The sequence below is a fragment of the Rhopalosiphum maidis genome, chromosome 2, assembly GCF_003676215.2.
Source record: "Rhopalosiphum maidis isolate BTI-1 chromosome 2, ASM367621v3, whole genome shotgun sequence".
Taxonomy (NCBI): domain Eukaryota; kingdom Metazoa; phylum Arthropoda; class Insecta; order Hemiptera; family Aphididae; genus Rhopalosiphum; species Rhopalosiphum maidis.
In genome coordinates this window covers 74,631,963-74,646,604 of record NC_040878.1, presented here as the reverse complement: position 1 = coordinate 74,646,604, position 14,642 = coordinate 74,631,963, and the positions used below count along the sequence as shown (strand labels likewise).

Below are 14,642 nucleotides of genomic sequence, written 5' to 3'. Positions count from 1 at the left end.
AGATATTAGGTTGGTCTGTTTCCTCTTAATAATCATTATGCTAAGTGATTCAGTTACATGGGAGCCACAATATTTAGCCGAGCTTCATTACACTTTTTCAGAGAGCACCAACAATGAAATTATACTGTTACTTCATAAATAAGAAGTAATAAATATTAGTTTTTTTCTATTATTATCATACGATCTACTATCGCCCGACATCAACGCGTCACAGAATAATGTTTTCTTTTGAACGTGTTTTTTCAAAACAAAAAAAAAAAAATATGTCAAAACGCGGAAACTGTGCGGTGTCATTCTAAAAGTTTTTCTCGCAGGCACTGTATACACCATACATTAATTGAGTGATTCGCACCGGTTTCAAGTATGATATACCGACTACGCACCACTTGAATACACCGCTGTAATATCGTTTTAAGTGGATTCCTCGCGCGTGTAGAAGCTATGTAGTCTTCAACAACGTTAGGAAGCTGCCGAACCAACACATGCATATATTAGTATTTTTTTTCTTACTCTCTCGTTCTTCGATTAGGTCACGCAATTTAAACGTCAGTTTCTTTCAGGATGAAACTGCAAATAAAACAGATTAAGCAGGTACATAATAATATGTTAGTAAAATAAGTGCACACTGCATACCACGTATGGTTTTCAATACGTAGGTTCGTGAATATCGTTTCCTAAACGATTGTAGAGTAGTGTTTGCGAACTACAGACAAACAATAATTATAAGTTCAAAACCGTCGACGTCAAAGCGCGTATATTTTTTTTTATGCTAGCATGCACTTTTAATACATATATTACCTATAATATACAAATATCATGTAAAGACGCATTATCCTTGGTACGACCTCCAGACGCAACCGGTTTGTGTGGGTTACACCGACCCGGCAATCTTCCGTAGGTTATACGCATACATTATAGGCATAATAATAATAATAATATCATATATTTAATCACGAAGATAACGAGGCGAAGCGTGGCGGCAGTGACTATGGTAGTATTCGACGTTTGCAAATCATATTTTTCGATGACCTACGCTGGTCATCGAAAACAAAATTTCATAATAATAATTCTTAGTGTCCCAAGGGTATAAGAGATCGCGTTACGATTATCTCACAATGTGACTAATATATTATTCGGTCATACGTGATATAATATTTCGATGATCAGTGATTTCGCATCGTTATTATTTTTAATAGTTTATATAACGTACATGTCTATGCGTACTAGTAAAGTATGCCCCCGGTGTTGATTCAATTAATTTTTTTAATTTGTTGTCACAACTTTTGTAGAGTGTCGAATAAACACAAATTTATCAATTCTATATAATTTACAGAATTGATTTTTTTTTTTTGTAAAAAGAACTTTTATAATAAATAGCATAATATTGTGAATATATTGTTTTTAATGATAATATCGAATAATATTACTATTATTCGCCATGAATGTTGTTTATAACACTTTGATACGTTTTACTAAATTATAAAAATTAAAGTTTACAATAATGTTTTATAAAAAAATAATATTCCAGACTTTTTAAACTTTAATTTGATAAAACCTGAAAATTTGTACTCTTTGTCAAACTTTTTCATCGAATTTTCAATTTTAATTGATAAAAAAATGTATTTTCTATACCTAGCAGATACATATTTTTTTCGTAAATTTCTCCTAAAAAAATATTTATCTTCACTAGGAATAGCTATCGCAATTTCTTTTCTTAGGAGGACGTTTCTGATTTTTGACGTTTTTTGTGTTTTTTATGGTTTAGAAATTTTAATATATTTCTAATAAACCTTATACAAATTACAGATATGGATTGCTGGGAGCTAGTGGTTGCGGAAAAACCACATTGCTCAGCTGTATTGTTGGTAGGCGGCGACTAAACACAGGACAAATCTTTGTACTCGGAGGAAAGCCCGGAACTAAAGGAAGTGGAGTTCCCGGAAAACGCGTTGGATACATGCCTCAGGTAAATAATGTTTACTAAAATGTTAATCTTTTCACAAGTAAAAAATAAAGTATTGTAACAACGATAAAAAAAGAAAAATTAGAATTATTTATAACGCTAACAGTGTTATATACATAGATGATACAATTAAATTTTTTAATTTTTTTCAAAAAAAATTATTTATACTTAGAATTTTTAGGACTTTTCATACTTTAAGTAATTCAATACCTAATCTACTTCGCTGGAAGTAATATACAAATTTATCGTTATAACGGTTAATACTGGTACCATGGGTCTAAAAAAAAAACTGGGATATTTTTAATATGTTTAGGCTTAAAATATTTACAAATCTTACTGCAGTTAAACATAATGTTTAAAACCAGTTGCCATAAAACCGGAAAAACGTGATGCGTTGCAATTTATTGTTTAAAAGTCAGATTAGGAATGGAAGCAAACTTATGGGCAATAACTAACGAATGTCAGGTCATATAATATTATATATTATTATATTAAATGCAGAAATAGTGGTTGGGTCTCTTTTCTACATTCATTTGATAGGATTCCTGGTTGGAAAAACCAAAAACCAAAATCCATTATTATTATTGTTATTAGACGACGAGCGCAGGTGACTTTTGACGTAGTATAATATATTGTATGTATATTGTATACAGTATGTTCCGTCTTTTATGTTGCACTAATTATCTCAGTCTTATGACTTTAGAAAAAAATACTGTTTTTTATGATATTTAAAGGTACTAATAAAGCGCATATTTTGTAAAAATTTCACTTACGATTCTAGACACTTAAAAATCGGTTTATTTTCATATTTCAAATAGGTGGTTATAATTCAATCAACTGTACGTTTAACAACTCGGTAATTAAAATTAATTAAAAAACTTATTCTATCCATATCTGATATTCAAATAATAGATGCTGTTTAAAAAATAATCCATGTGATTTTCGTACATATGCATCGGAAGTATTAAAAATGTGAAACTTAAATACTATTTTGCTATCACAGCAAATTATATTTTAAAATTTTTCTAATATCAACGAGCTGAGATATTTAATAGTATTAAATAAGATGGGACACACTATACCTATATAATATTATTATCACGATATAATTCATGAGTGTATGGTCTTTGCTTGCATTTGACCTCTAGCGAGAGCGGTGGTGGCTGTATAGTGTATGTTATTGTATGAACGACTAACGCAAACCCAGCCGAACTAGTAAACGTAAGCGTCGTGTACACGCCAAACGGTCCTTGGGTTTTGGCAAAAGTCTGTCGAAACTCGAAACGTCGTTTATATGTGTCCGTATCATGCGTAGTCGCTGTCGCCGGTAGAGCAAGGCTAGCCGACGCAGATAAATCGTTGATCGGTCGGTCAAAGCTTTTCAAGGCGTAAAGACACGTTCACGCAAACGCGCGCTAACTTCATTTTTTTTTGCTCAAATGAATTTGATTTAATATTTTTTTTTTGAGGACGCCTCCAAGGCTGAGCGTTACTCTGCATTTGATATATTATTATATCAATATTAAATCATATTTAGTATCTCGTGCCTACGACACAATGTTGCCGAGTAATTTTTTTCCCCTTTGACTTTCGCCGCAAGCTTATCAATTGTCTGGTAAATGTGCGGAATACGAAAAAAATATATCCACGATATAAAAAAACGTTTATTATTACAATAAAAAATATAATATATAATATTATATAATTTCTATTATACTATCTGCAATGGTTGCTAAAACCGCGGGACGTATCGATCCGAGTCGTGTGCAACACTTGCACATTCCTACATAATAATATAAAATAACCCCGTTGCATGGGAGTCAACATAACACGATAATAATAATATGCTGAAAATGAAACTAGGAAACTTACTAGCGCTGATTAGCATTCCGTTTACTATAAATAGCGATTTCTTAACGTTTACTATTTCATAAAATATAATAATAAGAAGAACAAAAAACCAAACAAGATAAATGTTTTTGTATAAATATGTAACTTCCAGTTATAATTTAATTAAAAGTTTTGTTACATAAGCACATTTTATTCCTATGCAGAGTTAAACACAATTTTAATTTTAAAACGTTTATAAAACTATTTGAAAGAAAAATCTTTTAAAATGGGTATAGTATAGTAACTAATAAGTACCTATCTACTTTTCTGGTCGGTAGCATAATTTTCCAATAGTGTTTATGCATTCTTAAAAGTTGTATAAAAAATTATAAGTTTATAATAATAATATTAATTTGAAAAGTACGTCACTTAAGATTTTCCTTTACTGCGTAAAACATTTTTCAGAACGTGTTAAAAAAAACCAATTGTCAATAATCATGTCATAAAGTTAAACAATAAAAACACCTCGTTAACATAATCAGTAAATATTCTAACTTGAGTTATAATTTGTATGATAAATATTACTAGATTTTTCTGAGTGGCATGATTTTTAGGAAACAATAATTGCTATCTAAGTATTATTTGTTACAGATTTTCCCTGTGTTCAAATTTTAAAGTCTAATTATATATTTTAGTTAAATTGTTTTAACAAAATACATAATTAATAGCTAATATTATTTATTTATTTATTATTATTATTTTTTTTTTTTAAAGAAAAAGCTCGTGCAAATAATGAACTCATTTTCTTTAAGACGATATTTTGTTACTTTATCCGGTTAAAAATTTCATATTTTATTTAACATAAGCAGTGTTTATTGTACACGTATTTACTATAGGTCTTTATTTAAATCGATCATTTTATAACGGCAGTAATAATTTATACTCACATTATATTTGTTTTGACTATAAAGATTTATATTTCATTATTTCAATACTTTAAGTTATAAATTTATAAATATTTCAAATATTTTACTTGTATGTGTAATATACAAATTCTTGGTATTATATTATATTCATTGGTAATAAAATAATGATGAATTAGATACTGTGTATTGGGATAAGATGTGGTTTTACTCTAAATCTAAAAATATCTTACAACCGTATACAATTTCGTGTGAACTCATATTGATGTGCCGAATAGGTTGGCTAGGATTGAGAATAAAATATTAAAGTTTCAACTGACATTTTATGAAAACCCTCTATACCTGTATCAGACCAAGTTTTTAATCTAAAACAATACTTATTTATTGGATATTTTAATCATTAATGGCTATGAAGTTTTCTACATTTTTATTCTGTTTAAATAGGTTTTTTTTTTATTTAACTACCTTTAAAAGTTTGAACAGTAAATTATTAAATAAAGTAGTCTTAAAATCTAATATAATAAGTCAATTTTTTTTTTAGATTAGTATTTCTACTATTTTATTGTGTCATATTATTAACAATATAATGTCTAATATTATAAAATATTACCTCACATTGTGAATTCATGATAAATTTTCATAATAATTTTAATTTTTCCGGTAACAACTTCTTTTGTTTTTTTTTTTAAAAAAAAAACAAACAAATACATTGTCAACTTATATTAACAATGACAAGACATCTCTTCAGAGAACATGTTTAAATCCATATTTGTTCCACAATGTTTTGAAATAGTAGAGCACGTATTTCAAGTTATTTTTTTCACACACGTGCATACTTATAAAAACGTCCGTGTCTGTAACACATTCACAGCATAATATAAAGAAACAATTAATATTTACCTTTTCCAATTGAAGGTTTTAACAAATTAATAGGATTTATCAGAATGATATTATATTATGTTTTATATAATTACTTAAGATTATATTTATTTTATAATATGTTGTAAATAGTTATTAGTTTTAATATTATTTTATTTTAATACCCTAAATACAATAAATAATAGTAATGCAAAAAAGTTTTAGTTCCAATGACATAATTTTACGTTTTGTCATTATTATGTTATACCCCATTCTTACATTATATTAAAAAAAAAATAATAATTTAAAGTTTCAAGGGAATTTGTGAGAATATTTAAAAAAATATTCAATAATAATTTATTAATTTGTTTACGTATTATATAGTTTGTATTTGTTTAAATAATATAATGTGAAGTAAAAAAATATTTGATAATGGTTTATGTTAATAAAGTTTCTTATTCTTTATGAAAAATAAAATAGTATGTTTTAATTTTATTATTTATAATAATCTAAAGTATAATGTATACAATTATTTGTAAAAATACGTATTTACTAAGTGGTAGGTATTATACCAAAAGAATAATCATTAACTTTTATAGAACGCTAAGTAAGTTAAAATAAATATGTATTTTTATTCTTTTTGATTAAATTTTAATTTATAATTATTTATAATATAATAGTTTTTGAAAGTAAAAATTTAAATAAATTTGATTTTTATTAGTTAATTTTATGTACTTAATATATTATAGTTTTGACAATTTATCAATGATATTAAATTACTGGTATAATATTTGACACTTTTATATTTTCAATTTGTATTCAATCGTTCTTTAGACAATTACTTGAATGACGTTAATAGTCGACGTCCGTGTCGATTGTTTAGAAATTATTCCTCGGCGCCACGTAGCATCAGTAATTTGTTATGACAATTTTGATTTCTATAGGACAAAAAAAAATTGTCTTCACTCTCCAGACATTAATGTATTACTAAATATTGATTAATCACGGAATTATTATTCTTGGACTCATTCTTCAATTGTTTATTTATTTATTTTTTTGCTAAATATTTAAAGATTAAATTATTTAACTATGTCTATTTCATATTTTAATACTGAACATTGGTCATTATCCATAACGTTATACTGACCTCGTAACGACATTATAATTGGTATTTTAAAGCTTGTGCTGGATATTACAATGATCGATAACGAAAACTAGGGGACAAGCGATTATAATATGGAAGACGTTTTGATGAATAATTTGTGTCCTAATCGTTAAAATATTTAGAAAACAAGTTTAATGCCTTTGAAGGCTATAAAATAGAAAAAAATCTATATCCTTAATGATACTATTCTGTATAAAAAAAATAACCACAAAGCCTTATTTTTTATGTGGTAAAAATCCTTAATTTATCTCGATATTGTCTTCGACAGTCAATTTTGAACAAGTAATTAAAACACTTTTCCTACTGTTAGTTTTTAAAATGTTATTATTGATTATATCTGTACATTAGTTTTAATTTAAGCAACTATTTTTGATGCAAAAAACTTAAATATATAGATTTGTTCAAACCATAAACGTTCTTTTCTAAACGATTTCGAACTATCACGTAGTCGGATATGATTATATAACACATTGTTCATTTTTTTTATTTATTTTTAGTTTTAATTCATGTATCGATAGATATTTAGTTTTTACAATTCTATCGATTATAATAAACGTTATGACTGGGTAAGATACACATGTATTTTAAACTCTCGTATTCAAAACGAATACGTGGAAACACGATTTCTCCAGCGCTGCACAATATTTTTTTCCTGCTAGAATCACCGACTGTAACGGATAAAAGTGAACATATAAACCATACATATGTATATATATTTCAAATATAGATATTGATAAAAAAAATATATTTATGTATAAAAACCACTGGTTTTATAACAGCAATATTAAAACTACATTTATTTGTATCATTATTTGTATACTAACGTCAATCAATAATATTCTAAAATAATAATATAAATTATAATTACAAATAATCCATTACTTAAAAGTTATAGCAATTAAAATAAGTTTAATTCAAATTTAAATACAATAATAATATGGTTGTTTTCAACTTGAAGTTTATTAATTCACGAAAATCGTTTTTGTATTTTTTTATATTGTCGTAGCTACATTCGATATAAATATCATGTAAAAATGAAGTATTTCTGTAAATACTAACGCAACGTCTAAAAAGCATTAGATTATTTTATTAAAATGAGTAGTTTTTCTTCCAAATAGGATTGGCCATTCTAATATTTATATATATTCAAAAATGTAATTATAAATATATGAGCCACTTTGATAATGTTTCATTGTTTTTGAGTTTCAAATATATTTTATTTGTCTATAAAAGTGATATTTCATATTTTTATAATTTATACATCAAAATAATGGTTTATGTTATTTTTTTTTTTATAGGAAATAGCTCTGTACGGAGAGTTTTCCATCAAAGAGACAATGATGTATTTTGGCTGGATATTCGGTATGGAAACGTCAGAAATCAATGATAGACTTCAGTTTCTTTTGAACTTCTTAGATTTGCCAAGCCAATCTAGATTGGTGAAAAATCTTAGGTAATTAATTTTTGAAAGCTCAATATGTACTTAAAGAATATTAGATTATTATTATTATAATAAAAATGAAATTATATTTCAGTGGTGGTCAACAAAGAAGAGTTTCATTCGCTGTGGCTCTTATGCACGATCCAGAACTCTTAATTTTAGACGAACCTACGGTTGGTGTAGATCCTTTACTGCGTCAAAGGTATAACTATTTAGGATAGTACTATTAGCTTAATAGAAATTTTTTTTTTTTTTTAATTACATCTGAATATTATTGTTTGGTAAATTAGTATTTGGAATCATTTGGTTCAGATCACAAAAGATGGACATAAAACAGTTATTATAACTACACATTACATCGAGGAAGCTCGGCAAGCGCACACTGTAAGTATATTTATTAGCATACAATATTACTCGTATATATTAAAATGTAATCAATACTTAAAAAATAAAAAATACAAATCGATTGGTTTGTCTAGATCGGTTTAATGAGAAGTGGAAGGTTATTGGCTGAAGAATCTCCACGTGTATTGCTATCTATGTATCACTGTCAGTCATTAGAGGAAGTGTTTTTAAAATTGAGTAGAAAGCAAGGGACGGACGGACAACCGCAGGAAACGCCTGTCAATATATCGAATAACATTTCACTCGTAAGTAGTTATTTATTATTTGTATTGTATTGGGATAACAATATGACATTTTAAAATACGGCGTTTTAAGTAGGCACACAATATACATTTTGTTTTTTTTATCAGAAGCACTGATGGTATTGATTTTACTTTTGCAGGCTACGTTAAACTGGGGTAAAAAGGACGAACCTGTTTATGTAACTGAAGAGAGTGGTGTAGTAGGCTTGAACTTCCATCAATCAAAGGAGGTGCTTGCGCAAGATCAGTCAAATGGCATAAATGGTAAATTGTCAGAAATGCAAATGATGGAGCCACAATATGACTCGAGTTGTTGTGAAATCACTACTCGAGGAAAAACAAAGGCATTGTTGCAAAAGAATTTTTTGAGAATGTGGAGAAACGTTGGGTAAGTTTTTTTTTATATATATTAAACCATTTATTAAATATAATAGAAATACATGTACAATTAGTATACTGAATAAACATTTTGGTTTAGCTACCTTCTTTAAGCATAGCTTGAGTTAAAGGTAGTGAGTTATTACGAAGATATTTCCTTAGAGATTAAAATATAGCAAAATATACAATTCACAATTATGACAAAAATAACAAAATAATAAAGAGAAAGGAATAAGCTAGGTAGTTAAATTTACAAATTAGTTATAAAAAAACATAAGAATATTTATTTATATTTATATTATTATTTAATTTAAGATACCTTTTAACATTATTTTCTACATAATTGAAATAAGTTGGTCCTAAATAGTTTACAAATTTCTGACCAATACCTTTTACTTAGATACTCTGTTCAATTAATTCATTGATACGTGATATTTATTAAAATTTTATTTATTGTGATGAAAAATATTAATGTATCATTGCATTTTAAAACTCGTTCAACATACCTAAAAATTGATTTTGTTGACATATCCTAAAAAAAATTCTTGAATAAATTATTAAAATATTTTATGATACTTACAGAGTTATGTTGTTCATATTTGCATTACCAGTAATGCAAGTCATACTTTTCTGTTTGGCCATCGGTAGAGATCCAACAGGCTTACATTTGGCTGTAGTCAACAAGGAAATGGACTGGAATACAATGGAATGTCCAGTTTATGATAATTGTACTCTTAACATGTTTTCGTGTAGGTACTTAAACGCTTTACCAAAAGACACCGTAGTATTAGTGAGTATTTTAATTAATGTTATTATATTATGCGTTATACGAATAATTGATTATAAAAACTATTTCTCAGGATTATTATGAGACCCCTGAGAAAGCTATAAATGCTGTTAAAGTGGGTGATGCGTGGGGTGCGCTATACTTCACTGAAAACTTTACTGACGCACTCGTAGCACGAATGGCGTTGGGTAGAGAATCTGACGAAGAAACATTGGACCAGAGTGAAGTGCGAGTGTGGCTTGACATGTCGAGTAAATATTGAATCAAATTTATTTTGTATATTTTATCATGCACATAATATAAACAATTGATTGTTAATAAAATGTATATTATTTAATGTTTTCAGACCAACAAATTGGTTTAATGTTGAACAGAGACTTGCAATTGTCTTATAGAGACTTTGGGCAAGGTTTACTGCAGAGCTGTGACCAAAATCCTAAACTCGCGGATATTCCAATTCAGGTGAATTGCAATTTTATAACAATATTTTAAAAATAAAAATATAAAACGACAATAACTATAATTATTATTGTTTCACATTTTGCAGTTCAAAGAACCAATATACGGCAGTAGTGATCCCAGTTTTACGGATTTCGTAGCGCCGGGAGTCATTTTAACGTGAGTATTTTTGAATTGTATTTTCTTATCAATCCGTATTATTAATGTTGCTTTATAATATCTAGAATTGTTTTCTTCTTGGCTGTCGCACTCACGTCTTCGGCACTTATCATCGAGCGCACTGAGGGCCTGTTGGACAGGAGTTGGGTTGCCGGTAAATATGATCATAATTTTCAACTAAAATAAAACGTTATAACAGTTTGTGGAGTTTTCGTTTCAAGTATGCTTTGTTCGCCGTGTATTATGTATACACAGCTCCATTGTGGTGTAAGCGTATGAATATTTAGCCACCATTCTACACACCACACGATAAAAAGATCAGATATGTTTTACGACTTTTAATCTTGGCGTGAGTTCTTGGGGTGGTAATAAAATTGTTGCGGGTACCAGTATTTACATAGGACATTTGAATGCGTACCGTTTTTTTCTTTCATTTTACATAATTTACACTCACTCGCAGACCTTACATCTTATAACGAGTACGGCTGTAGTAGCGTCAGTATTTTATATCGAAAAATGTTACGATTGAAACGGAAAAAAGTTGTATTTTTGTCAGAAAAAATATGTTCGATCATCATTGGTTATTTTTTATAACTTTCATAATATACCTGTTATATTCATATTTCGTATCGATCAAAACTTGGAGGTATAATAATGATATCAGAACCTCCATAAACTTGGTTTCAATTTCAACGTTTTAAACCAAGAGAAAATCTGTGGTTAAACATTTATTCACACAAAAACTAATATTATTTTTTGTATATATTTCTGTAGGTGTAACACCGTTAGAAATATTGTTCTCCCATGTCATTACGCAATTTGTAGTCATGTGTGGACAAACAGCACTTGTTCTTATATTCATGATTCTTGTATTTGGTGTGGAATGCAAAGGAGACATTACTTTAGTCATAACCCTCACAATATTGCAGGGTCTTTGCGGCATGTGCTTCGGTAAGTGAAATATAAATAAAAAATGTTCCCGTACTTAAACTTAAACTTTGCTTATTACAGGTTTCGTTATATCAGCCATATGTGAACTAGAAAGAAACGCTATCCAGTTGGCCCTGGGAAGCTTTTACCCGACACTTCTGCTCAGTGGTACGTGAATAGTTTTGAACTACATAATATAATTAGAATTTAAACAAAACAAATTTTAACTCACGCAGTTAGAGCATAACTCATTTATCAAAAACAATAAACTATGATTATTTATTTAATATTTGTTAGCAATCTTGAATTACCTTCGAAAGATCGTCAGTAAACAATAAATATCAATGTCACGGTAACCTTCAATTTACTCACTGTTGTAAATGTTAACTAATCAAATTTTAATTAGGTACTAGAATTAATACTAAGCTCTCAACGTGTGGTATTAAAAAATATATTTGTGATATTTATCATTTTAAACTCTCGACAAACATTTGAGGTCGTACGTTTTATTAAAATATAAAGTATAGGTGCTTATATTATATACTTATGTACTATGATAAAACAATGTGTACATTTACATAAATCGAGTGACTAAAATATACATAATATACAAACGTGCTCTGTATTAGTGTAATATTGTATACATAAAATATTAAATGTTAATTTTAGACTTTTAAAATTCAGCAGTTTTTTCACGATTAGGCAAAAGTACATTTCACATAAGTTGATAAGTTAGGTACATTTTTATGTTTTAGATTTGTTCATTTTCTCATAATATATCTGTTTAAATTATTTAATTAGAAAATAGATGATTTCATTATAATTATTTTTTACAAATCGCTTATGGAATGCACATTTCGTTCATATTTTAGTTATATGTATCAATAGTTTTACTTTATTTCACATAGTTGTAAACCATACAGTAGTATATTTTTTCAATATAGGTACAACACTTGAAAAATACTTTGAAATCAGGGTCAAGAAGTCTAGTTTTCTATATTTTATACGATAATAATATGCATTTTTAAAGTGGTTTCCTATACTGTATGATTTTTTTTTTATTTGTTAGTATCACAAAAAATAAAAATATACTTTATGATAAGTTATTCATATTATAATATAGATTTTTATTTGATATAACATTTGTTATTAAATTTGTTCTGTTCACTAAATGGTAATTCAAAAGAGAAAAAGGTTAAATAAAAATGTTGGTGGTAATAATTGGGTTGATATTTTTTAAACATTTGTTTAACAAAAAATAGGATTATTATTATTGCCATTAATGATCATTAGTACCTACATAACACATTATATACACAATACATTCGGTGTAACAGTAACAAGAAATTGTGTTATTAGTATCATGAAATTAATGTTATTTAGTCAATTATTTTTTTTTTTATTTATAGGAACTTTTTTATATCAGTAGTTTAATCAAACATTAAAATATGAACTTTAAATCGTATTATACAATAAAAAATATTTACTTATTCAACATTATATTTATTTATTATAATATAATATGTTTTATCATCGCGTACCAAAGGTAAAAAAAAAAGAAGTACTTTACACAAATATAAACAATTAATGACTGAGACAAAATTACCTGAAAGTAAAATAAAAATATCAACAATAGTAGGTACACCAGCGGACAAAAAGCGAGTCAACTTTACGTAACAAGGGTCAAAATAAACAAAAATATTTTCAACTATCCTTACATAACTACCATCGTTAGGAGCTGAGTATGAGACTATAATATAGTAATTCTAGTCATGTAGAGTAGCTGAATTTGAAGTATATTATATCTGAGTTGTTGCGTTAACACTTCAAATCCACCCAGACCGAATTATTGACGATTCAATAGTTCCGTTCAATTAAAACAACGCCCTATACTGCGCTAATTAGCAATAATAGCACACCGGACATAGTCTTTTATTGTCGAGTGTACGTATAATGTTTGTTTCACCAGGTGTAAATGAGCAAACGTCCCAATTATTACGTAACCAGCCCACCTTTGAAGAAAATACTTACAATTTTTTTTCGCCCAACTTTGATTATTCTGTGATCACCTAAAATTTAGTTGTTTTATATAAACATAATAATAGATAAACAATAAATAATTTATTTCTTATAGGGTACAAATTATATATCATTTATTCGGATTAACTGTTCTAGATACATACGATTATATTACTCAATTTATCGCTCTAGGTCATTAACATTTTTTAAATAATTTTTTATGGCAAACTATATTTTAGGACTCTCTTTATTAAGTGATAAATACAATTTTATAATACATCACCCACTCGAAAAAATACACTACAATTTCACGATTTATTTTTTTATCAAAAAAGATTTTATTAAAACACAATTTTGTTTGATGTAATCGCTGTTAACTATGAAATAAATTTGAAAATTTAAATACAATTATGAAGACATCATATAATAAGGAAATTTAAGTTTTGTGACGTAATTCATTAAACTAATTTAAATATTGTTTATATATTTTTTTTACAATGTTGACGCGTTAAATAATAATAATACTATTTCGACATAAAAAAATTGTTTTAAGAACAATGGAATCATTTTATTTAATATGTAACAGCTTAAAAAATATTATTAATATTATAAAAATATAACAAAAGCTGACAAAGCTGTGTTAATTATTGATTGCATTTTTACACAGCTATTCACAATATTTTACAAAACCGACTAACCATAACATTACTTTTGGACCAGTTCAATGTGACTGAATTGTAAAAATTTTCCGATAAATTTTTCAAATGCAATTATTTTATAAAATCGATAAAATACGTACAGCATATTTGTGTAGTCATATATTATACAATTACCAAAAAGTTGATGTCATTATAACGTCTAATAGGTTGAGTTATTCTATACTTCCCCACTTCTGCGTAACGCGATGTTGAAAATGGGGGTGATCAAGTGGCCTTAAAAAAATATGTTTCAAGAAAACTTACTAAAGGTATTCATTAGCGAAAAATTCTATCGAGCAGTTTCTGCTACTCTAAACATTATATTGCAATAATTCATTAATTTTGATGTTTTTAATGCGACAACCAAATAATATCGTTGCAGTAT

At 27.4% G+C, this 14,642-nt stretch overlaps 1 protein-coding gene across 3 annotated transcripts in view; it reads left to right on the top strand.

Annotated features, from left to right (window-relative positions):
- The window catches only part of LOC113554822 (ABC transporter G family member 20), a 44,890-nt gene that overhangs the window by 28,954 nt on the left and 1,294 nt on the right, over positions 1-14,642 (top strand). For all 3 annotated transcript variants that reach the window (XM_026958872.1, XM_026958873.1, XM_026958874.1), the window contains exons 3-15: positions 1,807-1,966; positions 8,038-8,192; positions 8,275-8,382; positions 8,471-8,564; positions 8,660-8,830; positions 8,968-9,215; positions 9,788-9,995; positions 10,066-10,243; positions 10,339-10,454; positions 10,540-10,610; positions 10,676-10,764; positions 11,385-11,561; positions 11,622-11,708. In XM_026958872.1, the coding sequence (XP_026814673.1) occupies positions 1,807-1,966; positions 8,038-8,192; positions 8,275-8,382; positions 8,471-8,564; positions 8,660-8,830; positions 8,968-9,215; positions 9,788-9,995; positions 10,066-10,243; positions 10,339-10,454; positions 10,540-10,610; positions 10,676-10,764; positions 11,385-11,561; positions 11,622-11,708 (1,862 nt within the window). The remainder of the gene's footprint in view (positions 1-1,806; positions 1,967-8,037; positions 8,193-8,274; positions 8,383-8,470; positions 8,565-8,659; positions 8,831-8,967; positions 9,216-9,787; positions 9,996-10,065; positions 10,244-10,338; positions 10,455-10,539; positions 10,611-10,675; positions 10,765-11,384; positions 11,562-11,621; positions 11,709-14,642) is intronic.